Source organism: Hetaerina americana, unplaced genomic scaffold (assembly GCF_022747635.1).
Source record: "Hetaerina americana unplaced genomic scaffold, ioHetAmer1.1.p SCAF_15, whole genome shotgun sequence".
Classification (NCBI taxonomy): Eukaryota; Metazoa; Arthropoda; class Insecta; order Odonata; family Calopterygidae; genus Hetaerina; species Hetaerina americana.
The window spans coordinates 730185-747394 of NW_027286625.1; the positions used below are offsets into that span (position 1 = coordinate 730185).

The following is a 17210-nucleotide window of genomic DNA, read 5'->3' on the forward strand; positions in this document are numbered from 1 at the left end:
ATAGCTTTTTAGTAAAAAGGAATTAGGTGCATATCATAAGGAGTTAGCAATTTATTTCGATTTTTCATTGTTTTTACAAAATGAGTTCACATTTTCTGTGATAGAAGAAAAGGTGGACGCAATCCACAATCCTAAACAATGTTTATATAATTATCTTTGAGTAAACCTTGTGCATAATTTTTTTTGGCACAGAATGCATTACCGTAGTTTACATTAATTTATATGCATAAAGTTCTTTCACTGAAAGAACTTTTTGCATATAAATTTTTTCTTTCAGTGTTTCGCTTACGAGAAAGATCACAGAACGTCTTATGAGGTACCACTGCATTGGAATTTCTTACTTTAATGTAATGCCAGTTAAATATCTTTTGCTTAGCCAGTCCCCACCTCAACAAGTTTTTTTTATGGCCCTTGCATTATGCCTTCAGCAAACCTTATATAATTAATCGTTTCAAGCTTAACTTTGTGGAATTGTTCCTTGATGAATAATGTAAAAATAAAACTTTGTAAATCCACATGAAAAATAAACTTAAATGTGACCCAGGTTTCACTGTGGTGCAAAAATATCTGGCCTGATAATGCTGCAGTAAAACCTGGGTTGCATTAAAATTTATTTTTCATGTGGATTTACAAAGTTTTATTTTGGCATTATTCTTCAGCAAGCCTTATTGTATTTGTGTGCCTGGGACTCATGTGCCCACCGCTTTGCCTGTCATAACATCTACTTCGTCCTACTGTAATCCTTTCTGCTTTGGCTCTGATTTAATGGGGGTGAATGCTATTCCCTGAAAATATAAAAGTCCTTTTTTGTACCATAGATAATCATAAAAGATGTTTTTATGAGGATCATGAAAAGTCCTTCCCAAGCTCACAGAATATGAAGTTTGCTGTTTATTCATCAGTTTATTGAAAAGATTGATGTTCATTTTTAAATAGCATCTCTTTTCAATGCAACATTTTCAGAGTGTAAAAATCATTCGCCTTGACTGGGATCCCAGTCAATGCAAATGATTTTTACACTCTGAAATTGTTGCATTGAAATGCACATTAGCAGATGACTCCGTTAAAAGTTACTGTTGTGGCATCTCCCGCAGTTTCTTCATCATCTCTTTTGTTCAAATGAGCATTGACAGCCTCAAGGCACTTGGTCATCTCTGGTTTTATATGTGATTAGTACATTTTTCCTCCGCCTGAACAAAATAGGGCACCATTAAAATTTCTAAGTGAACGCTGAACTTTTATTTTGTTGTTAGTACTTGTTTCCCATCTTGTACATACTTTTCTGCAGTTCTGTCCTTTTCAATTATTTAACATTACAGTTAAGAAGAATTTGGATACTCAGATAGTTTTTCTGTCATTATAATGACCTCATTGACTCCATAACAGTTGATCAGGAATAATGGAGTACTCAAAACTGGAAAAAAACCTCCATATTTCCCAGCCTAAAAGACCCCGAGGTATAATAAGATGCACTGTGATTTTTCAGATTAGAATTTATGAAAGTATTATGGTGGTAACATTTATTACGAAAAAAATTGAATTATTATGTTAAAAAATTAGCAGCTACTCATAATCGATGTTTATTCATAGTAGAATCCCAGAAATTCCTGATCACTGGTGGTAAATAATTTCCACAGTTAGTTTCACTAGTTGTTGCTTTCCTCTTTTGCAGTGTCATCTTCACTTCCATGTAGCTCTTTGCTAATTCTGCATATTTGAAAAGACTTTACGAGAGTAGTTTGAAAGGTTTTTAGAGTCACTACCAGGTATCAGCACTAGCGCAATGAGTTTCCTGCATAGTAATTAGTAATCCTTTATGGGTAAACACGTAATGTGTCAGTGCCCTGGGAAGATTTCTGCAGTGTGCACGCCTATCTATGGATGTTCCTGTGTACTGATTTGTGAAGTGGGAAAAAATTGAGATTCGGGCAGTAATTAAATACTTTGTAAAGATAGGTATGAAAGCAAAGGAAATTCATGCCGACTCTTAGGACACTCTGGAGTACTTTGCTCCTTCATATTCAACAGCTTCCAAGTGAACAAACGAGTTAAAGTTTGGTCGGAACAGCTTAAATGATGATCTGCTTAGTGATCAGGCAAAATGTGACAAAAACCCAGAAATCAATAAAAAAAGTGCATACAGTGGTCATGGACCCTCGTTGACTGAAACTTTAAGATATCGCTGAAGCTGTGGGGATGTCATCTGAATAGGCATAATACAGTTTAATAGTGGAATTAGATATGAGAAAATTATCTGTTAGATGGGTGCCAAAACTCATGATGCAGGGTCCAAAACGCATCAGAATGGATATTTCCAAACAGTGTTTGACCCATTTGAAGAGCAACCAACAAGATTTTCTGCGCCGGTTAGTGACCAAAGATGAAACTTGGCTCCACTACTTATACCCCAGAGACAAAACAGCAGTCAAAGCAGTGGAAACATGTTGATTCACCATCACCAAAGAAAGCAATGGCAATGCAGTCTGCAAGAAAGGTAATGGCTTCAGTTTTCTGGGATGCGAAAGGGATTCTGCTGATAGATTATCGTCCCATGGGTTACACAAATACTGGACAACACCACGCTGACCTCGTGGACCAACTCCAGCAAACGATACACAAAAAAGGCCAGGTTCGGCAAGGAAGAAATTCATTTTTCAACAAGACTGCACACCCTCTCACAAGTGTCATTGCCATGGCAACTATAAGTAAACTTCGACACAAATTGTTGCCACACCCACTTTATTCACCTGATTTGGCTCCATCAGATTACGATCCTTCCCCAAAATTTTCCTCGGTGGATGGAGATTATCTTCAAACAAAGAACTCTCAGCCAAAGTAGAGGGGTTTTTTTCCTGGCCTGAAGGATTCTACTTTTTGAGATCGCATCAAGGCATAGGAATATTGCTGGACCAAGTGCAATAGTGTACATGGAGTCTACATTGAAAAATGAAAAAGTTCCGAGATAAGTTGTTTATTTCTATTCCACTCTGAAAACTTTTCAAATTACCCTCGTATGAAGACATGATGGCAGACGTGTGGCATTTTTCTACAAATGAAAATTAAACAATTAAAGTGAGTTGATGAAATTGTATTGTTTACGTGGAAAGCAAATCTCATATAGGTTATATGTTTTTATGAGGATTGCTTCAGTACTATTCCTGGAACTTTTGGAAAAGACAGGTCAATTGTTATTGCAATGCCCAGCAGTTTAACTTATGTAGTTCACTGTACTGCTAGGCTCTCACGATTAAAATCTAATTAGTTTTTGTAACGCTGAATTTTTCCTGCTATTAGTTGCTCTAACTCTATAATCTTTGTAAATAATGAAATTTTTGCATGACCAGCCCTAAAAAATCGGGGTAATTTGTGATTCTAAGACTAATATAATCCTGTTTATGCTTTCTGTTCTTGTGATGTATATCTCAAGATTTGCCTTTGGAACTTGTATGTACATATATAGCTTGAAAATGTAGATTCCAGTTTTTGAGAGTATTGAAATTTAAAAAAAATTGATAAACTTGCTTTGCGTGTATATTTTTGATTTTCTTTTGTATTTGGTTTATGTTGTATGTTTTGATATGACTGAATATTGTTGTGGAATACTGCATGCATATTTTTGACACTTTCTTTTTTTTAGTTGAGTCTAAAAGCAAATGCATTATTTATTCCTATCAATTAAAAAAAATTGTATTGCTTGATATAATAAGAAAAAATCTGACTTGTGTATGTCAGCTGAAGGAGAAACTCTCCTGTATCCCTTTGGGCCAATCTGCCACTGGTCACAGAACTAGATCATGACTTTTGAGTATTATTTAGATGCATTCTAGAGTGTTTTTATTTATTAGTACCCAAAATCATATGATTTTGGTCCTAAAGACTGCTTTTACCTTAAAATTACTCCTCAGAAAGCTTGGAATGAAAAAATAGATGATGGATGGTTATGGCTTTAATAGATAAGATTGGCTATGTTGCAAAATCTTTTGACAAGTCTTTGAAAGAACCCAGAATGTTTAGACAACACCAGATACTGCAATATTGCATAGGCACCATTACTTACTTCACATGTCTTCTACCACTCACTTACCTACATGTTATAATTTTGGAAACAAAATATTGAAAATATTATTAATGGTATTCTGCATGTCAATTCTCCATCCGACACTTACACCCGAGTAGTCTGAGCCATGTAGAGATAGCAGTCTCTTATCCTTCCAAAATACTTTTGTTCTCAACAATATATTCATTCTATTTAATTCTTTCTAATGAACATGTACTCGAAATGTACAAAACAAGCGATTAAATCCTGATTATATTATATGTTCTTCTCTCTTAGTGACCTCATTACAGCTATGGCATCACATGTGCCTCTCCCCTTTCTGAACCCAAATTGATCATCCACTACTTTGCATCCTCTTTTTGATGGGCCCATATTTACCATCTTTACTTTAACTTCTTGCAAAATATAGCTAATTAGTTTATGACCATTATTCTCACTTAATTACAAAAAATTCCTTTTTTTGCCCTGCATTTTTCCAGTGTTTGTCTTTCATTCTCTTGCCTCCAAGGTGAGGTCTCACATTCATGAAGTACTATAATCCAAATTAAATTCTTTACACTTCCTTTCTTCTTATCTCTATGTGTGGTACCTGTCATTGTTAATTATGGATAAAGCAGCATGCTTGCTTAATCAGTTTTTGTTTGAAAGCATCTGACACTCAACCCATGGTCTTCCTGAATATTTGAACCGAAGTTACATTTTGATTTTCACGCACATCAATTGTTTACACTTTGTGGCCTGAAATTTTATGAAGTGAAATGGTCATTTAAAGTTTTCTATTAAACAGTGACCCTAGTTGTGAGCATAACTGACATCCATTCTAGTTTTTCGTTGATTTATAGTAATGAATTTCAATTAACTAAGAATTCGTAAAGTAAGTTTTTAATGGAGCATGTACCATTGTTAGCTTGCTGTGCGAATAGTTTAAATCATAGGCAAGTGGAAAGAAATACTGCATTTGCAAGGTATTACATTTGAATGTAGGACTGAAGTATTTAATTTTGTTTCATTATATTTTGTTTACATTTCATTCCCTGGGAATTTGATCTGCCTTGGTCTTGAATTCCAAATGGCTAGTTGATGTATCCTCGAGCCTCTCAACTGCTGTTGGTCCCTCTCTCTCACCCTTGGCCTTGAAAGAGGTTTTTCCAAAGAAACCCCCTCGGAGATGTCGAAAGTTGCTGGAAAATGATGGCTGCGGTTTGCTTGAGGTGTCGGATGGTGATGGTGACGTGGTGATGGATGAAATTTCCGGTGCTTGCTAGCTTATGTTTATTTTAAAATTATTTACCATTTTTCAGTCTTGATTTTCATGCTTATTCTTTTGCATTTTTGGTTATAGTTTATTTTCTCACCTTGATTTTACAACCATGGACACATTCTGCATATCAAGATTTCCCTTGACTGACTTCTGAAACTTAAATGCTATTTAACGGAGTATTTTCCCTGATGGTTAATGAAAAATCTCATGGTGTTTTGTGAAAGATAGTGAATGGAAGAATTATTATTTTTAGAGAGTGGAAAGATATATCAATATAATGGGGAGTTGATATTTACCTGGGAGTGGTTCCTTTTTAATGAGCAGAATTGAAATATTTGATCCATACAATGTAAATTACCAGATTTATAAGTCTGCATCCCCTTAGAAGTTTTGCATGTTTGAACCACAATTGATTACACCTTTCCTTATTAGTCCATAGCCATAAAAGGCAAGGTGCAAACAATTAGAAGCATTGGCTCCTTTAAGTCATATACATTTACAATTTTTATGCTAATTAATTGAAAACCTGCAGCATATGTTTACAAGCATTCACTATAAAATGAGTGCAATGTATATATATTGTACAAGTCTTTAGTGTATAAAAGCTGAATCTGCATTAATTAAGCTTTTTAATATAATTTAAGCATATTTGTATTTTATATTTACTTGGTGAACATCTCCTTTGATATGTGTATCTTTGGGGTCTTAATAGATAAGACAGATAAACGTCTTTATTCAGGCAAAATTGAGACCATTAGGTCCCTTCTTCCATTTAACCCTAGTCACTCCTAACTTCTCATCAGGTTTCCACTGGGCCAAACCTACAAGGGTTTACAGAATAACCACTTCTAGGGCAGAATTTCATCCCTTTGCCTTAGTGTTAGCACATTAACCATCAGACTAGTACTTGATTGCTCTGACTAGGAATTGAGTGATTAAATGGAGGATATTGAATGATTTAAATATAGGGTGTGGCAACATAAATTCCTTTTTTAAAGGGGTTTTGCTTTGTAAAAAAGAAAGTTATGTTGCCACACCCTATAGTAAAACTAAAAGGAATTCTTAATCATCAAAATAGATGAAATTATATGCATTTTTATTAATAAAATGTTCACATCACATTAATTATATATGCTGCTCCATTAAATTATATTCAGCACCTGTGGTGGTTATTCTTTCCTCAATGATGACCTCTTTGATATTTTCAATTCGGGTATAAGGTATACTACCTTGATCAAAAAGTTCCCGGAATAACCACCGTGTGCCGCTCCCATCGTTCCGATTTGAGTTCTGTTTTTTTTGTTAAATTGGTACATCTGTTGTTGATATTCCCTTTAAATCGTAGTGTCATAACTTGACATTTGCAAAAGTTACGTAGCCAAGAGTACATCTATCTCTGTGTGTGTTGGCGATTTTTTACAATTGCAGAAATGGATTTAAATATGCAACAACGAACTTGTATTAAATTTTGCGTAAAAAACGGATTTAGTGGCGCACGGACGTTGGAAATGTTGGAAAAGTGTTTCGGCAACGATTCTCTAAAAAAAACGGTCGTTTACCAGTGGCACGAGCGGTTCAGAAGTGGTCGTGAGTCAATCGAAGATGATGAACGCAGTGGCAGACCATCGACATCGAAAGTCGGTGAAAAAATTGATAAATTAAAAGAAATGTTGGTCAATAACCGCAAATTAACCATCAGAGAAATAGCGGAGGACTTGAACATTGCCTATGGATCCGCCCAAGACATTGTGGTTAATGATTTGGGTTTCCGTCGTGTAGCAGCAAAGTTGGTGCCAAAAGACCTCAATTTCATGCAAAAAAGAGACCGTGTTGACGTCGCAAAAGACATGATTTGCGAGGCTGAATCCGATCCCACATTCATCAAAAGGATCATTACTGGAGACGAGACGTGGGTTTATGAGTACGACACGCAATCCAGACATCAGGCAAGTGAATGGCGTTCACCAAATGAGCCGAGACCAAAAAAACCACGTCGTTTTCAGTCAAAAAAGAAGGCAATGCTGACGGTTTTCATGGATTACAACGGTGTAGTGCATCATGAATTTTTGCCAGAAGGCCAGACAGTAAACAAAGAGTATTATTTGGGCGTTATGAGACGTTTGCGTGAAGCAATTCGCCGAAAGAGACCAGAAATGTGGGCAGAAAACTCGTGGATTTTGCACCATGATAACGCACCGTCGCACAGTGCTATCATTATTCGTAATTTTTTGACGAAAAATGCAACAAATACCATCCAACAGCCACCGAATTCACCTGATTTGGCTCCCTGTGACTTCTTTCTGTTCAATCGAGTTAAAAAACCATTACGGGGAACGCGTTTTAGCAGCCGAGAGGAAGTAATGGAAAAATCGCAGGAAGCACTGATGGACATACCGAAAACCGACCGTAACTTTTGCAAATGTCAAGTTATGACACTAAGATTTAAAGGGAATATCAACAACAGATGTACCAATTTAACAAAAAAAACAGAACTCAAATCGGAACGATGGGAGCGCCACACGGTGGTTATTCCGGGAACTTTTTGATCAAGGTAGTATATTTGAGCTATAGTAATTTTTGAAATATTTTCTCATGAAATTGAATTTACATAAACTGGTAAATTATTTAAATTTAGGTTTAAATTAAATTTGCAATAGCTTATTATTTGGCAGTAACAAAATATTTTGAGAATTGCTGATTGAACTGCGCACATGTATTACAGATTTTCAAATATTCATTATTCATTAAACACTTTCCCTTAAAGCACATAGCATTTTCCAAAAAAGTGACCTAGTATGGTCGTTGAAAATTGAAAATGAGAGTCGCTTATTCTTAAAGCTCCTACGCATTTGTCATGTAAGGTAAAAATCATGGTATTTTTTATGTGGTGCTTAATTTGTCATGTCCTGCATCAGGTATTGATGATACGTAAAATTGGAAAAAATGCTGGACATACTAGATACACTCAGGCTATAAACATTAGCTTGCAATTGGTGTAATGTTATGAAGTAGTTTTTTTATGTAGAAATAGGATTGTTTACTGCAAAAAAGTGCCGTGTATAGTGTAATATTTTATTTCAAGTGAATTAGTATTTTGTAGTAAAAACTTGGTTTTGAAAAAAGTATGCAGAGTCACTGATAGGGAAGTATCTGAATATATTCAGCAACAAATTTTGATTCTAGGAATATACTTAATTTGCTGACTTCTTGCATGTGTACCTGCTGAACCAATCAAACCCTTAAAAATAAACATAATTTAAATTATACTTTTTCAAAACTTGTTGGTTATAATGAATCAAAATCTTTTAGGCAATGTAATGAGATGTGATCCAAAAAAGGTTTGGAAACATTGCTTTAAATTAAAGCCTCCATAGTGCAATATCATTTTCACTCTATAGAATGATAGAGGTTTTGTTTTACCATAAACTAAAACTACTATCCATAATCAAAAGAAAACTTCACTCAAATTCCAAGTATGGCATAATGTTGAGTAGAATTCCAGCATGTATTTTCCAAAAAAGTAGATGTGGATTTATATTTTCTACAATTAAAATTACATTTTCAAAACCCATGTTTCAATGAGGATACATTATCTTGACCTGAAAATCATGTATTCACGTTAAAGCATAGGTTGTGAATAAATGATATTATTTGTTAAAAAATTCGTATCCATTTATTAGCTAATGCAAAAATTTGTAATTTCCACAGTTTAATTAAGGCAACAGCATTACATATTTCACTCTTATATAACATAACCATGGACTGTACATCATGTGGACACAGCAGGTTATATATACTCTCAGGAAGGGAGGATTGGAAATTTTAAACTGCTTGAGTTGTTCTGCCTTAATAATAAAATCTCTATCTTAAAGTCACAGATGTAGTTATCCTTGAGATTGGGTCGTAGTCTATTATGATAAATTACTATTGTGTTCTTTCAGCTTATTTGCATATGGTCACCTGATTTGGCCAATGTACTCTTCATCACAGTTAGTTGTTTAGTGTATTAAACTTTTATACCTTTTATTGCGGAAGTCGGGAGTGTTCTAGTTACAGGCTAAATGGAAGGTCGTGGAACTTTGCATTTAAAAGTTTCTAATTATATATACTATGTAATCAGAGTGTAATTAAAATATGCTGTAATTTGGTGTGACCTTTAAAGTGTTTTCATCCCTTTTTCATTCTCACCTCAATAAATGTACTGGTCATTTTTAAGGATTCAGATTCTTGCTCTTCAGTTGCTTGAATTAATTTATGGTTTATTTCACTGTGTATATTACCACATGTTATAGGTTGAGGGTAGCATTTGAAAAGCTTATTTGGTTTAGTTAATGATGCTTATCCTGCCAAAAAAGATTTTCGTGTCATTTTATTTGTAATAATTTAAAAGTTTAAAATCTTTATTATGTCATAGTTAATGGTTTTGACTATGGTAAATGTTTTTTTCATTAAAATTTTTGTCAATATCTTTCATTATTTTAAATTATTTTAGCAAGTGTGTACATATTTACTACTTTGCCTATAATGCATCTGGTGAGTATATTATCTGGTTTATTAATCAACTTCATCAATGGAAGCTAATTAATTATATTTTCACTGTAAAAGTGCATTTTCTGATTCTCATTGTCAACTTAACTATTTATCACAGGCCTGGTAGCATGATTTTTCTGTATTGGCATCCCACCAAAATGCATGGTTTTGTAAAGGAGTGGAAACTAAATTTGCTATAAATTATTTTTAGTGTGTGAATGATTGTAAAATGTTCCTTTGTGTTGCATATTTGAATTTTCATAAACAACTCTGACAAAGAATGAAATGACAGTTCATTGCGGTGAAGGATTGAGTTCTATTCTAGTAAACCTTTCCTGAAAATCTATGGTTTATATTCATGCTTTTAATTAACTTTATGTTACTCTTATGCCTTGATAGTTTAATATTTGGAATTCACCAAGCCCCCAAAGTGTTGGTATTCGACTCATTTTGTCTCATTTCAATTGGCTGTAGGCTCAGCGAGGTCGACCACAGTCATAACTGGAGTGAGTCATGTTGCCATCAGCCCTGCTGTAGCTGATACCACCCCAGCAGCTATGTTACCATCAGCGGTGGCAGCTGATTCATCTACGACTTTAATCAGCAGCAGCAGTAGGATGCCCAGTGGAGATGGCCCCGCTCCGACTGCTCTCTCAAGGAGACCGGTTTCGGCTTATGCAGCAGACATTCCGAGCCACAGGCGTGTAGCGGCTCAATTTAGCTCATGGCAAGAGCCCATTTCTGATGGTGACTCAGTCCCTGTAACTCCTCAGATGTATAAGGAGCTTAGGGAAAGGGTAAGAGTTTTTTGTAGTACCTCAGTTTTTCAAGTGTGTAATCATTTCAGTTTTCATTTAATACAAGTACGAGGGTCATCCGGAAAGTAGTACCCGTTCGTGAAATAAAGACACAAAAGTAAATATTAACAAACATAAAAAATTTTATTTGAAAGAGGATACTTTAAACTACTTCTCAACATAATCTCCAAGCAAATTAAGGCATTTGTCATAACGTGTGACAAGTTTCTGTATTCCTGCTGCATAGTCCTTCGCCGCCAGCTCATTGAGATACGCGAGGGACCCATCTTGCACAAATTTTTGCATAATGCAGATGGTGTTTAACAATTTCATGAACAATTGTTCGAGAAACATTGGGAAAATGCTCACAGATGTCATCAATTGTGACGCGCCGATCGTTCCTCACGAATTCGTCAACTGAGCTCACCAGTTGGTCTGTAATGACAGACGGTCTCCCCGAACGCTCATCGTCGTGTGTGTTCCCCCTCCCCATGTTGAAGTTGCGACACCACCGCCGAACAGACGACTCGTCCATTACATTGTCTCCATACACCTCCTTTAATTGGCGATGAATATCACATGGGCGAACGTTTCTTGCATTGAGGAATTTAATCACTGCCCTCACTTCACAACTGGCGGCGTTCTCAATTTTTTTAAACATTGTAAACAATCACAGAAACAACACAGGCAATGCTAGCGTCACGCAACTTGGCTCAGAGAAGGCAGACAAGCCACTGAAGCTATCTGACCTCGTCCAGCGGCTACTCGCGTCGTCAGCACTTCATGCGGCACGAACGGGTACTACTTTCCGGATGACCCTCGTATGTCTTGAATTTCCCCCGCACAAAATTCAACAATTAGATATTGTGAACACATTCAGGGTCCTCTTTGTCGGTAAACTCATAATTGAAGGGCGTGTGCAACAGTGCAGTAAGTTCTGAGCATAGTCAACATGACTTAGCCCTTTGATCCACATTTTCTACCATTTTTAGCTTAGCATTTTAATCCTAATAATAAACATCCACAGAAGAAGTGTCATGCATTATGCTCAGAGGAAATCTCCTATGGCTGTAATAAATTAGCACCAATCATCCAAAAGGAAAACTAAAATTTGTTGTGATGGTTTATGGGAGAAGAAATTCCAAGGTGGTAACCAACCAACTCGTACCACCTCTCTGATTCATGTCTCAGATCCTTTGTATCAAATTGTAATTATTGAACACAATCATATCCTTTGGCACTTCATTCTTACTGTTCACAAGTTCATTTATTACATTTTCCTCTTTGATTTCTTCGAAGCCCTGACTACATCCATATTTGCAGTGACAACAATTTTTAAACTGATCATAATCAGAGTTACTTTGCAAAATAGTGGCATGATGAAAAGAAAACAGCTTTGTAATATTTCACTAAAAGTTGAGTAAAATCTTGACTGATTTTTGATATCTTCATACCATACTCAGTTGTATGGCAATTGATACCATGCAACTGGGTTCGCATAATTGCAGATTCATTTAGCTCGGGGCTGTGTAAGTTGGGGACTTGTGGTATAAATGTTTTGGTGTACAATGTAAACTTCAGCTATCCAACTCCCATGTTTTGTTAATGTTTTAATAATTATTTATATATTTTTTTAATTATTGAGGATATATTAATAATTATTTCTCTGAAATAAAAGTTCATTTAATGGGCATAAATATTATAAATACAAAGTATACATACATATATTGAAGAAAAATTTAAGTATCACTATTGTTATCCTAATGTTAAATGTCTGGATTAATTATTCAGTAGTGAAAATCTTCTAGAAAAACCTATAAGAACACTGGCCAAAGAGCTTTCTGCTCTCTCAATAGTATTGCTCTTTTTTATTTAATTTTAATTTCCTCATCTACAACAAAATCCATTTGGATTTAACTGAAAAACATTTAGTATATGTATTAGAATTTAATTGTCATTCAATTGAATGTATTGAAATCATGTTATCTTTTGTCATTGTGTGTTTTTGTGCATATTTATCCTGAAGGTGAGCCTTTTTTTTAGGAAATTTGGGAAAAATTAACTGTGCCCTATTTTCATATTTATTACTGAAGAGGCATTTGTAGTATACCAGTTTGATTCAAGATTTTAAAAAAGTTTTTCTTAATTTTCTTTAGGTTGAACAGCTAGAGCAAACGGTAGGAAACCTGTCCGAAACGTTTACTCAAACAATGAACCAGTTGAAGGAAGAGCTAGGTAAGGAAAGGGAGCGAAGAAAAGTCCTGCAGGATATTGTGAATCAGCTTCAGAGCCTCCTCACGCATGTATAGCAGATAGGATTTTTTGTGTAAGGTTAAGGGAAGTTTATTTTACAATGAAGTGAGTCGCTATGGATGATTTTTTGGAAAGAGAAATATGCTGTCCTTGTGTGGCTTTGTCAATGGTTACAATCAAGTATAAAGTGTGCCACGTAAACACTGCAGTTTCACTGAAGAAACATCGTACCATCTAGTCTCTTTTGTAACCATTCAGGGGTATTAAAAACACATGCAGTTTGATTTTTTGCATTCGAAAAAAAAATATTGTTGATCCTTTTTAAAAGCAATTTGGAAGACGTTGGTAAAAAGAAGCAAGCGATAGTAACAACAATCCATGTTCTCTGATTCGATTCACTGTGAAAGAACAAGGTCTGATGTTATAAGATTTGGAAGGGAACAATACCTCTCCATGTAGAAAAGGTGCTAGTGTTTGTGTTGTTCCCTGCATGTGTTTAAAGCAGAAACTCTCTATCATCCTCTTCTTATGGGAAACTTTGGGATTTTACAACATGAATTCGAGTTAGGTTTGCTCATGGGTACCATTTTCTTTGGGCTCTCTTTCCCATGAGGAAGGTGATGCAAGCCAGAGAATACAGTTGGTACTTCTGCACAAAAGGAATGGGTCGGATATCTCCAATTCTCCTGCCCCTGGGGAAGGGATGATCAAATTATTCATTACCATGCTCCAAGGAGCCTCCCATTCCATCCAATGACTACTATGGAGATGATGACTTTTTTGGGGGCAAAGGGCAAAATTCATAATGCAGTTACCTATTTTAGTGTTTGCTACATTGATGCATTCATTGGAATTTTTCTGTGTCAGACCTTGTGATTGAAGGTGGTGTGGGGTAAAAGCGAGAGGATTCAATCCGGGAACAACCTGGGAAAGGGACGTGCTGGTGCTGAATATATGTGACTAGTCCCTATTTAGGAAGTCGTGAAGTTTTTTTAAGGGAGTGAGTTTGCAATTAAGATGCATTTATATGGGTATAGACTACTGCTGCTGTGTGTTTTCATTCCGTGTTAACAATGTGCAATTCCACTGCCAGGATACATTTTTTTATAAATACCATACAGCAGGTAACTGGCAAATACTTAAACAGTAGTTTGTGCCATCCACTGGAGGTTGCACTTGTAATGCATATAGTGCGATATGTGATTTTTTTAATTTCCACTGTGAAATCTGTGATTTCAGGAAAGTGTTTGGAGAGTTTTTACAATATTATTTTGCTTCCATAATGCCAGCTAATATCATTCGCGCAATAAAATTCAATCATTCCCTTGTATTTCATGAGCATATATATAGATATAATTGTTACTTATTCCAATACATATGTAATGACAAAGGGACCTGATGTTCAGTGCATTTCTTATCAATTAAGCTGAAAATATTGCAATATAAGCTTCACGAGTTTTTTTTTGTGGTACTGCAGCAATTCTGGTGCATTACAAAATAGCTGTTGCATAGTGTTCTCATCATTCCTCAGAATGTACTGAAGTATTTGATGAGAACTTGATGTACATTAAAACTTAATTTCTCTAGCCGTAGTTAACATATGTGACATTGTTACATTATTCCTTAAAGAAGTGAAATTCAAGTCATAGTTTACCGTATTATAATAACTCTTTAACTGTCATTTTCGTTCAAGGATGTATCATAAAATTTTATTTTACATCTCAGTGGCAAATGATTAGCTAATGACTACTGTGCATTACTGTAAAGTGAAATGAAACCAATGTTTGCTAAAAATTTCCGGAGGTATAGTTTTTTTGGAATGCATTGATATTCTCTAGAAATATGTAATCTTGAATTAAAGATAAAACATTTGTGGTATTTTCAAGGCCTTTGTAGTAAGGTATGGTCTTGTTTGGGACAATATTATTTGTAAAGGATGTAAAGTAGAACGATGCAATATTGTTGCCTCAACATTCCCAAACTAAATTTTTTTTAAATATTTAGAAAATGATGGTGATATATTGAAATGAAATATAAGACATTAATGATGGTTGTGGCCAAGCTGCATTTGTTGTGCTTTTCATTCCTCCTTATTTCATTTATATATGGTACTATCAACCATAAATAATCTATGGCCGCTGACTAATTAAAAATATCATTTAGAAAGCCACAGGTAGTAGGTAGGCTGTGACCTGATTCATTCTGTAAAGGCAAAAAGGCATAATCATTACCTGTAAAATACCTGAAAATTTCCTTGCATATTTATTTGTTTATTGTATATATTATTGCCATTTGATTACATTAACTTTTGAACAAGAAGCTAAGATTAGTTGAAAATCCCCCATTATCTTTTCTACATCAGTATTAAAAACTTAAATGTTATCTCACACTCTGATTAACATTTTTGTAGTCTCCATAATTCCACTCTGAAGAAATAGCATAAATATTAAAGTTAGCAATGGCAGTATTTTATTTCATAAGTGATAAACTACTTGGGGATTGGAAGCTTATTGACAATTGATTGTGAATACATTTGAATGTATCGATTTTCCATATACCGGTGATTGGGGAGATAAGAAATATCCTATAATTTAAGATTTGTGATTATACTTCCCAATCCATGGAATCAATCTTCTTGTTTGGTGGTTTTGAGTGTGTCGGCAAGAATGCAGTGTTGTATGAAGGGTATTGTTTGTACTGTATGATGTGGAGCGTTTGGTTGTACCATTCCAGTGAATTCCCTTTCCACTTGTTGAAAGTTGGGATATGTATTGTGCATTGTTTCAGCCTAATGAATAACAACAAAGAGGATATTCAGTGATTGGATTTATTTTTATTCTGAATATGATAAGTGATGGACACGATAGTAAATCATGTAAAGCAATATTTTTTGAGAAATGGTGCACATGATGATGAGCTGAGTCCTGTACAGTGTTTGGTCTATTTATTTATATCTGATAAAAGGATGTGGGGAGGATTGCCTAAACATTGTTGCATTCTTGAACTGATAGAATGTAGTGATATTTTATAATTTTGGTGTCTATTCCTTTGTGTACTGGTTTTGGGAAGTTAATTATCCTAATATCTGATTGCCATAAATCATACCTCTGTGCGCTCCTTAAAAAGAGTTGTATAAAGTATATTTTTATTGATGAGGTCGAAACATTCTCATAATTTGTGAAGTCAATATATTATATCGGTTGAATGAAATGCAGTATCACTTGACTAGGGATAATTTTGAAAGTTAAATGTTGAATTTTTAACGACTATTCCTCAAATGCTTGTTATGTCCTCAATCATGTAACCTAACAGGAAAATTATGCCAATTGTTTATGATCACTTAGCCCAGCAAATATTCAATGCCTATTTTTCATGATTTTTGTGGAAAGCATTGAATCATTGTTTCCATATGTTGCTCAAATATTTTTGTACATTTTTTTCCCCTGCAAGGGAGATTTGTTTTGCATTGAAAAAAATTGTGTATTGTATTTATAATTTAGGTGAAAGAAAAAAATGGATAGTTCTCATGTAAATTTGCTACTGTCTTTGTTCGAATCACACCAAACAATTATTTGAACTGAAAACCAATGAAAATGTAAGTGAAACATTAAACAGTACAATTTTCATGGTAGCATTTGGATGAATTTTTTACTGATTTTGATGAAATATTTACTGTCAGCCTGATTTTTGTACACTATTAAATGCAACAAAATAAACTTGGGGTGCTTTCACATGTGTGTTGATGCTTTTCTTTTTTTAATGTAAATTAGGATAATGCATGAACTGTAATGGAATTGAATGAAACTCTATTTGGAACATATCACGTAAAACTATATTAATGTACAATGTTGCAGATGAATTCATTATTTGTATTCTTTGTTTGCTTCACTTTTCTTGCTTCAATATTTTCAATCCAGTTAACAGTGCACCCCTATGAGTTAAATATGAAGAGAGAGTGCAAGTTATATTATTCAAAGAAACTGCAGGAAATGCTGCAGTGCTAACTTTAACAGAGCCATATGCTAATGTACATAAAATTGCTAATCCTGTCAAAGCGATTGATTTTTACCCACTGAAATTGTTACCTTTTAAGTTTCATTTTAGGCAAAATTTTCATCTCATAAGTAAATTGAATTCCCTTGTCTGTGATGCCAGTGTCTACTATTACAATGTTGCCATTTGAATAGTACATAAATTGAAGTGATGATCAGGACATGGCAGAGACTGATAAATATATTTCAGAAGCATCAATATAATGGGCCAAAATAATTGCTGATCATTGATATGGTTGCTCATTCATTTTTTAATTTGT

The 17210-nt window shown here is 34.7% G+C and overlaps 1 protein-coding gene across 2 annotated transcripts in view; it reads left to right on the plus strand.

The window, feature by feature from the left end:
- Positions 1-16614, plus strand: part of cindr (CIN85 and CD2AP related) — a 49880-nt gene extending 33266 nt beyond the window's left edge. For both annotated transcript variants that reach the window (XM_071583753.1, XM_071583754.1), the window contains 2 exons: positions 10323-10645; positions 12802-16614. In XM_071583753.1, the coding sequence (XP_071439854.1) occupies positions 10323-10645; positions 12802-12954 (476 nt within the window). In that variant the 3' untranslated portion in view covers positions 12955-16614. The remainder of the gene's footprint in view (positions 1-10322; positions 10646-12801) is intronic.
- Positions 16615-17210: the final 596 nt, after the last annotated feature.